Source organism: Macaca fascicularis, chromosome 14 (genome assembly GCF_037993035.2).
Source record: "Macaca fascicularis isolate 582-1 chromosome 14, T2T-MFA8v1.1".
Classification (NCBI taxonomy): Eukaryota; Metazoa; Chordata; class Mammalia; order Primates; family Cercopithecidae; genus Macaca; species Macaca fascicularis.
In genome coordinates this window covers 82161024-82178542 of record NC_088388.1, presented here as the reverse complement: position 1 = coordinate 82178542, position 17519 = coordinate 82161024, and the positions used below count along the sequence as shown (strand labels likewise).

Below are 17519 nucleotides of genomic sequence, written 5' to 3'. Positions count from 1 at the left end.
AAGTTATTGTTTAGAACATAAAACTAAATCTATTGAGTCAAATAATTAGAATAATAGCAATAGCCCAATAGAACTATGTTAAAGTAATTGAGCTTACTGAAAAAAAGTAATAAGGTATTATTACCTGTACACAAGCATCCTGACCCCTGATTGCAGCTATGTGAGATGCTGCCCAACCTCTCGTTGTTACGTGTGTGATATCAGCTCCATGCCAGAGCAGCCAATGAAGACACTAAGAAAATAACCATGTTAACAAGTGATAAGGTGGATGTTTTTAACATTTTTATCTTTTAAATTTGGTGTGTTATCATAAAATAACAGACTGTAGCACAAGAAGTATCACAAGTGAATGAGACATCTATGTATAAGAAAAACAAAAGCACAAGCACAGTGACACAGCAACCAACATTTGGCCTCACTGTTGGGTAAACAATAGAGACTAATGGGAACTGTGGCAAACTGGAGACCATATTTCTTGTCTGTAAGGTGTAGATACTACCAATTACAGTTAGTGGTTGCTATGAGTGAAATGCTTATCCGATGTTTGTAAATATTCTGTTTGACCAATACTGTGCAGGCCAAAGAGAACAGATCTAAGAATCAAATTCACTTAAAGGCTGCCAGTTTTCAGTCTCGAACATAGATCTTTAAATGGGTCCAGAGTTTTTGCATCGGAGCACACATTGTTATTCTAGTGATTCTAAAAAACAAATAATTTAAAAAAAAAAAAAAAAAGAGAAGTCAAATGTATCTTTTAAGATTTTTAAAAATTAATCTAAATCTCAATATAATACAGTACTTAAAGGTCTGTACCACATACAGTGTTACTGTCTTTGTATAATCAAATTTGTATATTCTACCACCTTTCTTTTTAAACGAATTGATCATATCATTGGGATACATTGTCATAGAAGTCATAATCATATTATTTGATAAAAAGGCTTATCAAGTAAATATCATTTGCCTATCACAGAGACTAATGACAATAAAATATAAAAAAACCTCAATCTCAATAATTATCATAGTAAGTCATTCATTTATTCAACAATATTTATGGAAAGACTATTATGTGCATTGTTCAGGTACTAGAGAATAAAGCCACTGTCAACATTCATGTACTGGTTTTACATTTGTCTTGGGTGATTATGTAGAAGTGAGATTGCTAGGACATAAAATAAGTATATATTTAACTTTATTGTAAAAACGCCAAACTGTTTTCTAACATGGCTGTACCTCTTTACATTCCCACTAGCAATGTATGGGAGTTCCAGTTTCTTGATATCCTTGTAAACACTTTATATTGTCATTTTTTTCAGGTTTTGTTTTTTCTGCTATTCTTACAGGGATGCACTGGCATCTCATTGTGGTTTTAATTTGCATTTGCCTAATGGCTAATGATGTTGAACATCTTTTCGTATGTTTAATTGCCATCCATATGTACTCTTTGAGAAAATGTCAATTGAAGTCTTTTGCCCATTAAAATTTCCTTCTCTTATGCTGAGTTCTGAGAATTCCTTATATAACCTGGTTACAAGTTCTTAGGTACATGATTTGCAAAGGTTTTCTTCTCTATTTTCTCTATAAGTTTTATAAGTTTTACATTTATCTACAATCTGTTTTGAGTAAATTTTTGCATACGGTACCAAGTATGGCTCAAGTTTCATTTTCTTTATTTTTTTAATTTTAGATTCAGACGGTACATGTGCCAAGTTCGTTCATTTCAAGGATATATTGCATGATGCTGAGGTTTGGGCTTCTATTGAACCCATCTCCCAAATAGTGAGTGACCAGGTTACCAAACAGGTAGTTTTTCAACCCTTGCCTCCTTTCCTATCTACTTTTGGAATCCCCAGTGTCTATTGTTCCCATCTCTTTGTCCATGTGTACCAAATATTTAGGTCCCACATATAAGTGAAAATATGTGGTTTTTTGTTTTCCTTTTTTGTGTTAATTCACTTAGGATAAAAGGTCCATTTTCTTACATATGAATATGTGTAATTGTGCCAACATCATTTAATGAAAATATATCTGCTCTCCACTGAATTACATTTGCATCTTTGTTAAAAATCAATTGACCAGCCGGGTGCAGTGGTTCATGTCTGTAATCTCAGCATTTTGAGAGGCTGTGGCAGGTGGATCATTTAAGGTCAGGAGTTCAAGACCACCCTGGCCAACATGGTGAAACCATGTCTCTACTAAAAATACAAAAATTAGACAGGCATGGCGGCAGGCACCTGTAGTACCAGCTACTCAGAAGGCTGAGGCAGGAGAATCACTTGAACCCAGGAGGCAGAGGTTGCAGTGAGCCGAGATCATGCCACTGTACTCCAGCCTGGGCAATAGAACCAGATTCTATCTCGAAAAGAGAAAAGAGAGAACAGAGAAGAGAACCGAACCAGATGGAAATTCTGGAGTTGAACAGTATATCTGAAATGAAAAGTTTACTATGGGCTCAAGAGCAGATTTCATCTGAAAAAAACTGAGTCCAATAAAGCATAGTTTTCACCAATTGTTAATTTAGTGATTATTTCTCGCAACCAATATATAAATACCAAAAATCTTAAGAAAATTCAGAAAGGATAAAAAACTGTAAAGGTGTTAATGTAGTGCTCAAGTAAACATTTAGGGCCAGGCGTGGTGGCTCACGCCTATAATCCTAGCACTTTGGGAGGCCGAGGCAGGTGGATCACAAGGTCAGGAGTTTGAGACGAGTCTGGCCAACATAGTGAAACTCCGTCTCTACTACAAATACAAAAATTAGCCGGGTGTGGTGGCACTTGCCTGCAGTCCCAGCTATTCGGGAAGCTGAGGCAGAAGAATCATCTGAACCCAGGAGGCAGAGGTTGCAGTGAGCAAAGACAGCAACAGAGCAAGACTTCCTCTCAAAAAAAAAAAAAATTTAGGAGATGACCTTTAAGTGGGAATAGAGGAAAGCACTAAAATCTTTGGTTTCTGTTTATATTTGATAAAATCTAACAAACAGGCTGGGGCATGGTGGCTCACACCTGTAATCCCAGCATTTTGGGATGCCAAGGCGGGTGGATCACTTGAGGTCAGGAGTTAGAGACCAGCCTGGCCAACATGGTGAAACCCCATCTCTACCAAAACTACAAAAAATTAGACAGGCATGGTGGCACATGCACCTGTACTCCCAGCTACATGTTAGGCTGAGGTGGAAGAGTTGCTTGAACCTGGGAGGCAGAAGTTGCAGTGAGCTGAGATCATACCACTGCACTCCAGCCTGGGAAACACAGCGAGACCCTATTTGGGGAAAAAAAAAATCCAACCAACATCTATTGAACATCTGCTGGGCACTGTGCTAGACACTAAAAATATGAACAAATAAATTTAATTCAACAAATTCAGCAACATGAGAAACATTTATTGTGAACCTATGATGTGACTCCTATAATATGCTAGACACCATGCTAGGTATTGTGGAAAAAAAGACGAATAAGACTCAAATGGTATCTTCAAAGAGCTCAAAATCTAACAGAGAATAAAATTTTAAGTGATACACTTTTAAAATTTATAAGATTTAGAGGTAGCAGTAAGGAGTCAGTAACCAGTTGGAAGATATTGAGGGCAAAAACAGAAAGCTTTACCAAGTGGATACTGACTGACCTGGATTTCAACCAGGTAACCAGTGGGAAGAGATGAGACAGGCAGATAAAACAGCATGTGCATACTGCCCAAAGTAATTTACAGATTCAATGCTATTCCCATCAAGTTACCATTAACTTTCTTCACAGAATTAGAAAGTACTTTAAATTTTGTATGGAACCAAAAAAGAGCCCATAGAGCTAAGGCAATCCTAAGCAAAAAGAACAAAGCTGGAGGTATGATGCTACCTGACTTCAAACTATACTGCAAGGCTACAGTAACCAAAACAGCATGGTACTGGTACCAAAACAGATAAATAGACCAATGGAACAGAACAGAGTGCTCAGAAATAACACCACATATCTACAACCACCTGATCTTCGACAAACAGGACAAAAGCAAGCAACAGGGGAAGGATTTCCTATTTAATAAATGGTGCTGGGAAAACTGGCTAGCCATATGCAGAAAACTGAAACTGGATCCCTTTCTTAAGCCTTATACAAAAATTAACTCAAGATGGATTAAAGACTTGGCCGGGCGCGGTGGCTCACGCCTGTAATCCCAGCACTTTGGGAGGCCGAGGCGGGCGGATCACAAGGTCAGGAGATCGAGACCATGGTGAAACCCCGTCTCTACTAAAAATAGAAAAAATTAGCCGGGCACAGTGGCGGGCGCCTGTAGTCCCAGCTAATCGGGAGGCTGAGGCCGGAGAATGGCGTGAACCCGGGAGTCGGAGCTTGCAGTGAGCCGAGATTGTGCCACTGCACTCTAGCCTGGGCGACAGAGCGAGACTCCATCTCAAAAAAAAAAAGATAGATTAAAGACTTAAAAGTAACACCTAAAACCATAAAAGCCTTAGAAGAAAAACTAGGCAATACCATTCAGGACATAGCCATGGGCAAAGACATCATGACTAAAACACCAAAAGTAATTGCAACAAAAGCCAACATTGACAAATAGGATTTAATTAAACTAAAGAGCTTCTGCACAGCAAAAGAAACTATCATCAGAGTGAACAGGCAACCTACAGAATGGGAGAAAATTTGTGCAATCCATCCATCTGACAAAGGGCTAATATCCAGAATCCACAAGGAACTTAAATTTACAAGAAAAAAACAAACAACCCCATCAAAAAGTGGGCAAAGGATATGAACAGACACTTCTCAAAAGAAGACATTTATGCAGCCAACAAACATATGAAAAAAAGCTCATCACTGGTCATTACAGAAATGCAAATCAAAACTACAATGAGATACCAGCTCATACCAGTTAGAATGACAATCATTAAAAAGTCAGGGAACAACAGATAATGGAGAGGATATGGAGAAATAGGAATGCTTTTACACTGTTGGTGGGAGTGTAAATTAGTTCAACCATTGTGGAAGACAGTGTGGCAATTCCTCAAGGATCCAGAACTAGAAATACCATTTGACGCAGCCATCCCATTACTGGGTATACACCCGAAGGATTATAAATCATGCTGCTATAAAGACACATGCACACATAAAAAAATAAAATTAATTAAATCTAAGGACATGGTTACGAGGATGGAGCCCAATGTTCAGATTTGCATTAAAATACTCACTAAGCAGTTTGTACTAGCTAAAAATTGAAACCAAATAAATATCCAACAATCCAAAAACAGATAAATTCTGATACCAGTCTAAGAATAGAAAAACAACATGGCTGAAGGAAATGAACTAGAGTACATATATGTAACCACATGGCTAAAACTCAAAAACATATTGTTGAACAAAAAAAGCAAGCTAAAGAATAATACACATAATGTGGTATCATTTATATAATGTATAATGTCATTCAAAACAATGATATAATCATATGTAATAATAGCATAAAACATAGATGGGAATAATAAACTCCAAAATCAGGGTAATAGTTATCTCTGGAGTTGGAAGCAGAGGAATGGCACCTGAGAGGGGTACTTAGGGACTTCAAATGTACCTGCAACATTCTATTTCTTTTCTAAAATCTGACGCTACTAAAGCAAAATTGTTAGAATATGTATTCATTATATTATCCACTCCAAGTTATCCTCTATGCTTGCCTCTGGAACCCAGTCACCATATTGTAAGGAAGTACAAACCAGCTCACATGTAGAGTCATCACAAACAGGCCCACAGGAATGAAGTTTAAGGTGCCTAATCCATAACCAGCATCAACCACCAGAGACATCTTGAGTGAACAAGCCTTCAGAAGAATCTAGCCCCAGCTTTTTAATATTCCAGCTGAAGCCCCAGATATCATGGAGCAGAGACAAGCTGTCTCTGGGATACAAATTCTTACGTTTGTTCACGAGTATAACTAAATCATTATTTTATTACGCTAAATTTTGGGATAATTTGTTATAAAGTCCTAGCAAAGTGGAATACCCAAATATTAAATGACTATGACTGAAAAGAAAATATATGCAGTACCTACCAGAAGGTCTCAACCCTGTTTGCTAAATTTACAAAACTGTTATTGCTATAAACTTAACCTCGGTTTAGTGGTATGTATAGTTCCTTACCTCCAAACTTCCAGAATGTGCTGCCCAATGTAAAGGGGTAAACTTATGGAGAACATCAACTTCATTAATGCTGGCTCCACGTTCCACTATTTCTGAAAGCTGCTTTACATCTCCAGCTCGTACTGCGTCATGTATGCTGCCAAAATGCACCTTCTTCCTGGAACCTACTGAAAAATCAAATTATTTACAATGTACTACAAAACTGTGAAAGAAAAAAAAAAGACTAAAACAGTGATCTAACAGAAAGCACAAAATTACTTTGGTTTTCCAAATAATTTACTACAAAGACGTTTGTCATTAATATCTTAAACAGACTTCTGGTTCCAACACTGACATGTAAAAAGCATGGAAGTTGACATTCCCATCCTTATAGGGAAAAGTGAATAAACAGAAAATGAACAACTTTTCTTGGACCCATCAGAGAACTGAGGTCTCAGGGCAAACTGCTACCCCAAATCTGCAGAGACAAATACAGAAAAATATAGTCCTAGAGCAGAAGCACTGGAGTCATAAAATGATAGAAGCACTTACATGGTATTTTGATGACTTGCCAGAGGTTGAGTACATACTGGTCAAAGAATGAGAAACTTTTAGGGGTCACACTCTTACTTAGGGAGCCACTACACTTTCATAGATTTTACCTTCACAAACCTCACCAGGTTACCATGGTGAAAAGCCAGGAACTCACGTATTTGGCAGTGAGAAGGAGAAAGTAACCATTTTGAAATATGCCTAATGTGTTCTCCATAACAAAGGCCTCCCTAGTGAAAAAGACTTCACCAGAGCCTCCTTTCATACATGCAGATATATTTTATCAACATCTTTCTTACATTTCTAATTTATATCTTACACTATGAAAGGAATGGCAGGCTACAATTTTTAATTCATATACTGTTAGTGCTTCATATTTTATAATTTAATTAATAAGCATTGTGAACTAGAGGCCATAAAGGTATCTAAGCATGAACAGACAGCTATTAGAGAAGTCTGAAGGAGTAAGCAGTTCAACTGCAGTATTCTCTAAATAAAACAGGCATGATTCCTGACCTGAAGTTGATTTGAAAACAGCTCACCAACACTTCTGGCAAATGATCTGTGCAACCTTGTACTACTATTTATCTATGTACCTGTCCTCTCTCCACAATCAAAATATTAATTTCTTAAGGGCAAAAATCATATTTTACACTGGAATTATATCTTACTTTTTTTTTTTTTTTTTTTGAGACGGAGTCTCGCTCTGTCGCCCAGGCTGGAGTGCAGTGGCGCGATCTCGGCTCACTGCAAGCTCCGCCTCCCGGGTTCACGCCATTCTCCTGCCTCAGCCTCCCGAGTAGCTGGGACTACAGGCGCCCACAACCGCGCCCGGCTAATTTTTTTTGTATTTTTAGTAGAGACGGGGTTTCACCGTGGTCTCGATCTCCTGACCTTGTGATCCGCCCGCCTCGGCCTCCCAAAGTGCTGGGATTACAGGCGTGAGCCACCGCGCCCGGCCTATATCTTACTTTTATTACATCTTTTTATATACTCTAATTATATCTTTGCTCTTAACAAAATGCTATAAATGTACTCAAAAAGCCTTTCTGAACATCTACCATGAGTCAAGCACATGATAGAAAATGGACGTAGATTTAATACTTTTTTTTCCACCAACACATTAAAATCTATTTGGATAAATACATAAAGAAAACAAAAACCTGACAGCAATGTCCTCAGAGAGTACAGGTAAAATTAAGGAGAAACAAAACAAGTCATACAGGAGGAAACATTCAAGCAAGACCTTGAGGAACAATTAAGATATATGGCAAATGGGAACAAGAGCTTATGTAAGGTGTGCACACAGACACATACACACACACACCCCTTTAATAAACATTCAGTGATGTTAATCCCTAGGCCAGAACTTCATTCTTCTCCTTTAAACTAGCACAGCTAGACCTACAAATGATGTTCTATCCACTCTACTTATTTTACACAGATACTCCTCTAATCCATCTTATACAGACCAACTATCCGGATCACTTCATGCCCCTACTCTAAACTGCTACTGGTTGGCCACTGCTAGTCTACAAAACAAAACCCAGACTCTCAGTATGACCTCTATGGCCTCCCATAATTTGGCTCCATCTAATTTTATGGACTTTTTTCTCACCACATTCCATCCCAATTTATTCACTCATCCACCCATCCATCTACTCAACATAAGTTTGGTATCTACCATAAGAATAAAAAGATGAAGACACCCTCAAGGAACTCACAGATTAGTAGAGAAAATACAAACACAAAATACAAAATAATGTGGTAAAAGCAATGATGGAAATACTCATAGGAACTTGTGGAAGCACAGATGACTTCAAACTCAGCTAGGGTAGGAGGGAAGGAGAACAGAGAAGGATTCCCGGGGAAAGTAACATCTAAGATAGAATCTTCAAAGATTAACAGGAGTTTGCCAAGGAAAGTGGGAGCAGTGAAAGGCATTCTAAACAGCATGAACTGTCAAGAAATCTCACACACACATACACACACACACACACACACACACAAATCCTATTACTAAAGTATTAAGGGGAAATATTGCCTAGAACTAGACAAGATACAGACAATGGTGAAACTTATTTTTAAAAACTTGGGACTTGAGCAGACAGTGGAGAATCACTGAGGAATTTTAAACAGAAGAATTATAATGATTGAGAGTTGTAAGGCTGAGTTTACAAGGCTAAATTCAGGGAAGATAATTTATTGAATGGGGAGCAAAAAGGCAAAACTAGAGAGTAGGTTGATTGGTCCGGCACGGTGGCTCACGCCTGTAATCCCATGAGGTCAAGAGATGAGACCATCCTGGCTAACACAGTGAAACCCGTCTCTACTAAAAATACAAAAAATTAGCCGGGCATGGTGGTGGGCGCCTGTTGTCCCAGCTACTCGGGAGGCTGAGGCAGGAGAATAGCGTGAACTTGGGAGGCGGAGCTTGCAGTGAGCTGAGATCGCATCACTGCACTCCAGCCTGGGGGACAGAGCGAGACAATGCCTCAAAAAAAAAAAAAAAAGAGTAGGTAGATCATGTAAGAATACACTTTACAATAGTCTAGACCAGAAAAAATGAGATCCTGAACAGTGGGAAAAGAAAAGCAGACAGATTCAACAAATATTAATAAAATTAGAATGAACTAAACTAGAATGGATTCAGTGGGTGAAATAAGAGAAAAGTAGTGAGATAACTCCAAGATGTCTGGCTTTGTCATCTGAGTGCTGTGGTGCCATTAGTTGAGACAGCAAACACTGAAGGACAGAGAGGATATATAGATACAAAATTACAATTTGGACATGCTGTTCTTGAGGTACCCAAGGAAGATTTCCAGAAGGGAGACATATGTATACATCTGCAGCTCCGAGGAGAGATACAGAATTCAGGTCTCAGTGTTACGTGTGTCTCTGCATTAGAATGTTTTTTCTGACACCCATACTCACCCCCTACTGGAATCAGTGGCATTCTACCATCCTTTATAACACTCACCTCACTTGTTATTATTTGCTCAGTATTTATCTTCCTCACTAGAAGGTAAAGAATGTGCCTTGTCTTCTTTACTGATAGTTCCTTGACACAGAGCACAAAGTAGGCACGCAGTAAATATTTACTGGATGGTTGAATGAGTAACAGATTTGAGGGCCATCAGTAGGACTGAAGTCACAGTAAATGACAAGAAGAAGAGAACCAATGATGGCATCATCAAGGGGGGAAAGCTGCATTTAAGAGGGCAGAAGAAAAGAAAACGGCAAAGGAAAGGGTCACTCAATGGAGTGAAAGAAGAAAACTAAGTAAGTACTAATTTGTCGTCTCCACAGGGTCAAATGCTTCAGGGAAGCCAAGGAAGAACTTAAAAGAGTCCGTAAGACTGAACAAGAGTTGATGTTAAACTGGGCAAGAAGACCCGGAGGACTGGTGTGGATGGAAAAAAGGAAAGAAAGCTGAAATAATACAGAACAGGGGAAAGTTGACAGCTTTGGTATCTCCAAAAACAAATTAGAAAGGGAAACGGGGAGCGACACCTGAGAAAAGGAAATGCCAGAAAGGGCTAAGACTGTTGCACGCTTAAGTAAGAAAAGGAATGTGGCAGAGATGAGGGCCAACGACATAGTCTGACTCACAGGGGTTTGCAGTCTCCCTAGAGGAAGTGGAGGGGCCTGAATTAGCCACCCCGGGCATGGTGCAACACCTCCGACTCTGGGGAGTAGTTGAGTCCAGGCCCCTGATGCTGCCGCGGTCTTCACTTGCTCTCACCCACGAGCCACTGCAGGGGCAGCGGCCCTCTTCTCCGTCGTCACTAGGATGGGGCCCAAGGTCCTCTCTTGCTCTCTCCCAGAAGCTGCAGCAGAAACCTTCGTCTTCACTTTCTCTCTCCCAAACGCCACTGAGGCGGCAGCTGGCGTCTTCACTGCCGCTCACACCGGAGGAGTCGCTGGCTGCGTAGCCGCAGTCTTCACTTACTCCCTCCCAAGAACTACCGAGGCTGTGGCCGCCATCGACACTCCCTCCCTCCCAGGAGCCACTGAGGCGGCGACTGCGATCGTCTCTGACTCTATACCCGAAGTCACTAGTTCGCGGGTCCCGGACGTCACTGACTCCCTCCCAAGTACCACTTAGGCGGAGGCCTCGGTCTTCTCTGGTAGTTCCCCTGGAGTCGGCAGTTTGGTGGCCTCCAACTTCACTAAAATTCACGTCGCTGCTGCAGAAGCTGCGGTCTCCCCTAACTCTCTCCCAAGAGTTTCTGTGACTGCGGCCACTATCCCCCCTAACTCTCTCCCCAGAGACGCTGCGGCAGTGGCCGAGGTTTTCACTGACCCTTCTCAAGTCACTGCGGGACAAGCCGGCGTCTCCACTTAGGCTTCCCGCAGCGACCCTGGAGCGGCGGTCACCCTCTTCACGTTTTCTTTCCCCGTCGTCGCTAACTCTTTCCCTTGACTCGGCGCTGGAATGGCCGTGTAGGCCGTTTATCCTCCACACGTGGTGGCTAGTGCGGCGGCCGCCGTCTTCGTCTGCTACTCCCTGAGAGTCGCTGTGGCGGCGGCCGCCTTCGGCTGGTACTTTCTCGGAGCTGCTTTCCAGCCTCCCGACTCCAGTCACTTGGCTGGAGAGGCAGCAAGGCCGTCGCCTTGGAAACGAGTACACTTCCGACGTGCTGAGGTCATTTCCCGTTCCTCACGGCTCACGCCATTTCCGGTTTCCTTTCCCTCAGCTGTTTCTTGGCTTTTCGTCTGGACAAATCGGGTGGTGGTGTGAACTGGTTTTCGGTAAAATTCGGCTCGGCCTCACACGAGCCTATCTAGGTCCGTCTCTGGAGTGGCCTGTCATCGATCGCGCCCTCCATCGCTGAGCGACACAAGTGGAACCTCCCAGGACTGCATTCTGCGTAGGTGACCTGTGTGGCGCGGACCGGGCGGGGCCTTTTTGTCCTTGAGCAAACCTAGTATACTTTCTCAGTGGTGGTTGGAAGGAAATTTGTAACCCTGTCATTTCGCAAGTATGGAAAAAGACCTAAAGGAGAATTTAGCAGCTGCGGCCGCTGTTTTTATTGAGTACTTTACTAGCGTCAACTCTTAAATAATCGCTTGTTAGATGTTACCCCTATTTTATAGGTCAAGAGACTCAATATGTCGGTACGTTGGTAAGGCCAGGCAGCAGGTAAGTTGTAAAACCATTATAAAAACACAGGTCATTAGTCAAAAGACTGCTTCAGGTCTCCTGGCTCCAAATCCGGGGTTCCTTTCACTGTAGCATGTTTACTGCTCAAATATTTCTCTACAACCCTATTGCTTAACAACAGGAATGAATTGTTTCATCATTTGTTGGAAACATATGGGTCACGTTTTGTACCAGCAGCAGAAAATACAGAAATTAGTAAGAATTATCTGCCCACCAGAGGCATCACCAACCCAGATTCCCCTCTCGGCCCAGTTTTTCCACCCTTATTGCCTTCTCCCTTCTGGAATAACGAACTGGTCCTAGAAACATAGCATACTTTTTAGTATCTCTGTGCCTTGTCATGTGCTGTTCGTCTTACCAGGAAACTACCCTGCCTTTCCCCCAGTTTTTGTCTGTGAACACATTTGGGGAATTCTCCTGATCCTACCTCTACTCTCTTGAGGTACAGTAAATTGTCTTTGACTTCCATCACCTTTTGTAATATTACTAATTTCCATTTATTGAGTTCCTGTGATCTGCCTGGTACTGATCTAAGTGCTTTATATTAGTTTTCTTGTTCATTTTTTTATACTAACATAAATGAGTTTGACTCAATTCTTATAACCTGCCAAAATAAGTATTCCTCTTCCTTTTTACAGAGAGAGAAACAAGGAACAAAAAAGTAAATTGCCTGAGGATACACTGCTAGTGTTGCGGGACAAATGAGAGACGGGAGAGGCCGAACAGAGTTCAGGAGAGCTCTTTATTATTAAGGTGATCACTGGCTCAGTCGGACTAGGGTCCAGAAAGACTGAGTCCGGAACAAAGGGATCAGTTACCTTTTAAGCAGTTTGTGGGGGGAGTTTCGTGCTGCAGGAAGCCTGCTTGCAGAAGCAAGAACAAAGGCAGATAATTACTCTTTTACATTTGTTACAGCACATGTCTTATATCCTTGGGAATACATGCTTTTGTAGTAATTGCTTATCAACCTTGTGACTTTACAGCCGCGCTGGGGAGGGAAGCAAGACCTCGTCGTGCCTCAAGGAATGTGAAACCATGGAACACAGATAAGCCTCTCCGTGCATAGAGGAGAAATAAGCAGTTAATATTCTTTCCTAACCCAGGCCTCCAGACCAGGGGGCTATATTACATTCTACGTCTAAGGAAAAGAATAAACTTCTTGACTAACATAATTATAAAATTCATTAATTCCCCCTTCAGTAGTAAGTATTAAATACCTGACTTAGGATTCCAACATAGGTCTTGGATTTTGCTGCAGGAGCACCTCAAAGTCTCTGAATTCCCACAACCTTTTATTAGATCACTTATCCCGTTGTATTATAATTATCTGTTTAACAATTTTTCCTCAACCCTCAAGGACCCTGAGCTTCCGGAAGGTAGGGATTGTATCTTAAAATCTTGGCATTTCTGACATCTAGAATATTTCATTTAAGAGAAGGGCTTAGTCACTGTTGTGTGGGTGAGTGGGTGGGTTGATCAGTTGACTGTCAGGCAGGTGAACTAATAGGCTGAAGATAAAGTTTTTCACTGTTGGAAGTGAATTTGGGATTAGTTGTCCTAATCCCCTCACTTTTAGAAATGGGGCAACTGGGTCGGGCATGGTGGCCTGTAATTCTAGCACTTTGGGAAGCCAAGGCGGGCGGATCACCTGAAGTCAGGGATTTGAGACCAGCCTAGCCAACATGGTGAAACTACTAAAAATACAAAAATTAGCCAGTCGTGGTAGAAGGAGCCTGTAATCCCAGCTGCTAGGGAGGCTGAAGCAGGAGAATCGCTTGAACCTGAGAGGGGGAGGTTGCAGTGAGCTGAGATCGCACAATTGCCCTCCAGCCTGGGTGACAAGAGCAAAACTCTGCCTCAAAGGAAAAAACAAAACAAGAAATGGGTCAGCTGAGGCCTTTTGCATACCAGGCATTTATCGAGTTACTCATGTGGGCCAGTTTCTGTGATACATGATTTGCAAATAATACCCAACCTAATGTGTATTGTTATTTTTATTTTTACAGACGAAGAAACAGCTCAGATTTGACCAAGATCACACAAGTAGGAGTTGAGGAATTAGAACCCACTATGACTCCAAATTAATAGTGTTTATAGCCACTTACATAGTAATGGTAAAGGTTTTATTTTTTTCACTATACAATATGTAGTAGATAAATTTACTGAGGAAATGAGACAGCATGTCACAGATCCTTAAAGGATACACACATAACAGGAAGGATTAGAAGAGGAAACAGAAACAGGTAACAGAGAAGCAGAAAAAGTACAATCTCCCAAAATAAAAGTAGAAGGAATTAAAAATAAAAGCAGAGTTCAGGTGCAGTGGCTCACGCCCAGCACTTTGGGAGGCTGAGGCAGGTGAATCACTTGAGGTCAGGAGTTCGAGACCAGCCTCACCAACATGGTGAAACTCCATTTCTACTAGAAATAAAAAAATTAGCCGGGTGTGGTGGCGTGCACCTGTAATTCCGGTTACTTGGGAGGCTAAGGCAGGAAAATTACTTGAACCCAAGAGGCAGAGGTTGCAGTGAGCCAAGATTGTGCCATTGCACTCCAGTCTGGGTGACAGAGCAAGACTCTGTCTCAAAAATAATAAAAGCAGAAGTTAATGAAATAGAAAATAAAATTGATGATAGTAATTAACTGGTGTTTGAAAAGAACAATAAATAGATACTCAACAAATCTGAGGAAGAAAAGGAAAGAAAATGATACTGGAAACAAAGGAGCCCATGGAGGGAGGATGACTTGAGCCCAGGAGGTTGAGGCTGCCGTGAGCCGTGATTGCACCACTGCACTCCAGCCTGGTCAGCAGAGCTAGACACTGTCTCAGAAAAAAAAGAAACAGGCCGGGCATGGTGGCTCACGCCTGTAATCCCAGCACTTTGGGAGACCAAGGCAGACAGATCATGAGGTCAGGAGATCGAGACCATCCTGGCCAACATGGTGAAACCCCATCTCTACTAAAAGTACAAAAATTAGCTGGGGTGGTGGCAGGCACCTGTAGTCCCAGTTACTCTGGAGGCTGAGGCAGGAGAATCACTTCAACCCAGGAGGCAGAGGTTGCAGTAAGCTGAGATCGCACCACTGCACTCCAGCTTGGCAACAGAGTGAGAATCCGTCTCAAAAAAAAAAAGTAAGGGCGAAGGACATAGTACAGATATGAAGGAGACTTTGAAAATCAGAAGCAAATTATTTTGTGTAACATACACATTGAGCACCACTTACCCAAAATGCTTAGGACCAGAGTGTTCCAGATTTTGGATTTTGGAATGTTTGCATATACATAATGAGATGTCTCGGGTATGGGACCCAAGACAAAACATGAAATTCATTTGTTTTATGTACACCTTATACACAAAGCCTGAAGGTAACTTTATACAGCATTTTAAATAATCTGGTACATAAAACAAAGTTTACATTAAGTATTTATGTGTGGAATTTTCTACTTGTTGCATCATGGCAGTGCTCAAAAAGTTTCAGACTTTGGAGCATTTAGGAGTTTGGATTTTCAGATTAAGAATGTTCAGCCTTTACTAATCTTGAAAATTCGGCTGGGCGTGGTGGCTCACGCCTATAATCCCAGCATTTTGGGAGGCTGAGGTGGGTGGATCACTTGAGGTCAGGAGTTGGAGACCTGCCTGGCCAACATGGTGAAAACCCATCTCTACTAAAAATATAAAAATTAGCTGGGCATGGGGGCAGGCACCTGTAATCCCAGCTACTCAGGAGGCTGAGGCAGGAGAATCACTTGAACCCAGGAGACAGAGGTTGCAGTGAGCAGAGATCATGCCACCACACTCCAGTCTGGGTGACAGAGCAAGGCTCCATCTCAAAAAAAAGAAAATTCACTTGGCTAATTTTCTTGGAAAATACGAGTTTCAAAATACTGGCTCAAGAGTCAAAAAACTTTAATAAATTGGTAATTATTAATGTCATAATCAGTCCCCAATAAGTGTCACCAGGAACAAAGCATAGAGAAAGATGGAGTACTTCCCAACTCTGAAGCTAGCATAACCCTAACAGCTCTAACCATGGTAAAATTTCAAATTCACATTGCCCATGAACCAACTGGTTGTGAGATCTTCAAAATAACTTGCTCAGATGTATGTAGTATGGTAGTCACCATAAAACTTTGTAATTGTGAATAATTAGAAATTTTAATATCTATCAGTAAAAGAATAGCTAAATTATGCTGCAGTCATCATACAAAATACTACACAGTGGTAGAAATGCAGATCTGTGTACCTTAATCTACATGGAAAGAGTTGTAAGGTATAGGCAATGAAAAATGGTGCAAAACAATAACATGTGATCTCATTAAATTTTTAATTTTTTTTTTTAATTTGGAAAGGGTCTATACTGAATTTAACCCAGCAGTCACTTTATAGACCAAGAAAGAGGGTATAGAACGAGACTATATTTTATACTTGCATTATTTGATTTTTAAAATGTTAATCCTAAGTAAAAATACAGAAGAAGAGAAAAACATGTGCCATCACATGAAGCAAAAAAAGATAGTTCTAAAGTGAGTGTGGGCTGGGCACAGTGACTCACGCGTGTAATCCCAACACTGGGAGGCTGGATTACTTGAGGTCAGGAGTTTGAGACCAGCCTAGCAAATGGGGAAACCCCGCCTCTCCTAAAAATACAAAAATGACCTGGGTTTGGTGGCGGGTGTCTGTAATCCCAGCTACTCAGGAGGCTGAGGCACGAGAATCACTTGAATTTAGGGGTCAGAGGTTGCAGTGAGCTGAGACCACGCCACTGCACTCCAGCCTGGGCAACACAGCGAGACTCTGTCTCAAAAACAATAAAGTGAGTGTAGTCCAGAAGAGATTAAGAAGCTAAGAAAAGCACACTGGTTTTAGCAAGAAGTCATTGATAAACAATATCCAGACTGCACAGGATTTCAAGGTAAGTGCCTGACTATGGAAGAGGTTTCTTACGTGAAACAGGGTTCCGAATACATCCTGGAGTGGTCATCTCAGTATTCTCAAGAATTGGAACCTTTAGCGAGTAGGAAGGTATGATTCCAGTTAGTAAATATGACGAGTCCTCCACTTCTACCTCAGTATTTCCAAAGTGGGGTGATAAAGCAGGAGATCATAAATCAGCTTTTTACATCTCGTTTCAGAGAAGGGAGCAGGGCCAACCCCAGGCAAAAAAAAAATGAAGTGGATATTGGTGACAGTCTGTACTTCTTTCTGCCTATATGCCATTTTCTCTTGTTTCCCAGTCATTCTTCTTCTCCCTTTGGTGCTCACTCCCAAATCCTCACTGGGATACTTCATGGGTACCTTTTGGCTCTTACTTAGCTACTCTTCCCCACCTGCTCAACATAATGCCCATTATCTCTGGGAGCTGACCCCATTTAGGATAAGGAAAAAACTTCCCAATTCTAAAAGAGTTCAGATCTTTCTTGATAATAGTCTTTATTTTCCATTTCTACCTCCAGTTTACCAGTGTCAGCTACATTTTTCCACCTGCAGCATGGTAGATGCTTCCTTAGAGTTTCCTGAATATTTTGTATAAACCTCCATTAGGGTACTTAGTACTGAATTGTAAGGTCAGTCATATAAAAAATATGTATATACTAAGCTGTTATATGAGAATGTTTTTTTATATATAATTATTTTTCTTCCCAAAGCTTATTTTTAGCTGAATTGCAATGAGATTGCTTTCTATTTTCCA

General features: G+C 41.1%; 1 protein-coding gene and 1 long non-coding RNA gene across 19 annotated transcripts in view; one reads left to right on the top strand and one right to left on the bottom strand.

The window, feature by feature from the left end:
• The window catches only part of ANKRD42 (ankyrin repeat domain 42), a 196541-nt gene extending 185278 nt beyond the window's left edge, over nt 1-11263 (bottom strand). For 7 of the 16 annotated variants that reach the window (XM_074014921.1, XM_005579229.4, XM_074014930.1 and 4 more), the window contains exons 1-3: nt 10274-11263; nt 6131-6297; nt 125-232 (exon numbers count right to left, since the gene is read on the bottom strand). In XM_074014921.1, the coding sequence (XP_073871022.1) occupies nt 125-232; nt 6131-6297; nt 10274-10331 (333 nt within the window). In that variant the 5' untranslated portion in view covers nt 10332-11263. The remainder of the gene's footprint in view (nt 1-124; nt 233-6130; nt 6298-10273) is intronic. The other 9 variants (XM_074014922.1, XM_045371217.2, XM_074014927.1 and 6 more) reach the window with 2 other exon arrangements.
• Nucleotides 11264-11359: 96 nt separating this feature from the next.
• LOC102137396 (uncharacterized) lies at nt 11360-13000 on the top strand. Of its 3 annotated transcripts, XR_012423577.1 has the most exons (5): nt 11360-11535; nt 11762-11807; nt 12214-12270; nt 12467-12581; nt 12812-13000. It is a non-coding gene; the product is annotated as an uncharacterized lncRNA (long non-coding RNA). The 3 variants fall into 3 exon arrangements; XR_012423576.1 differs by lacking the exon at nt 11762-11807; XR_010580946.2 differs by lacking the exons at nt 11762-11807; nt 12214-12270.
• Nucleotides 13001-17519: the final 4519 nt, after the last annotated feature.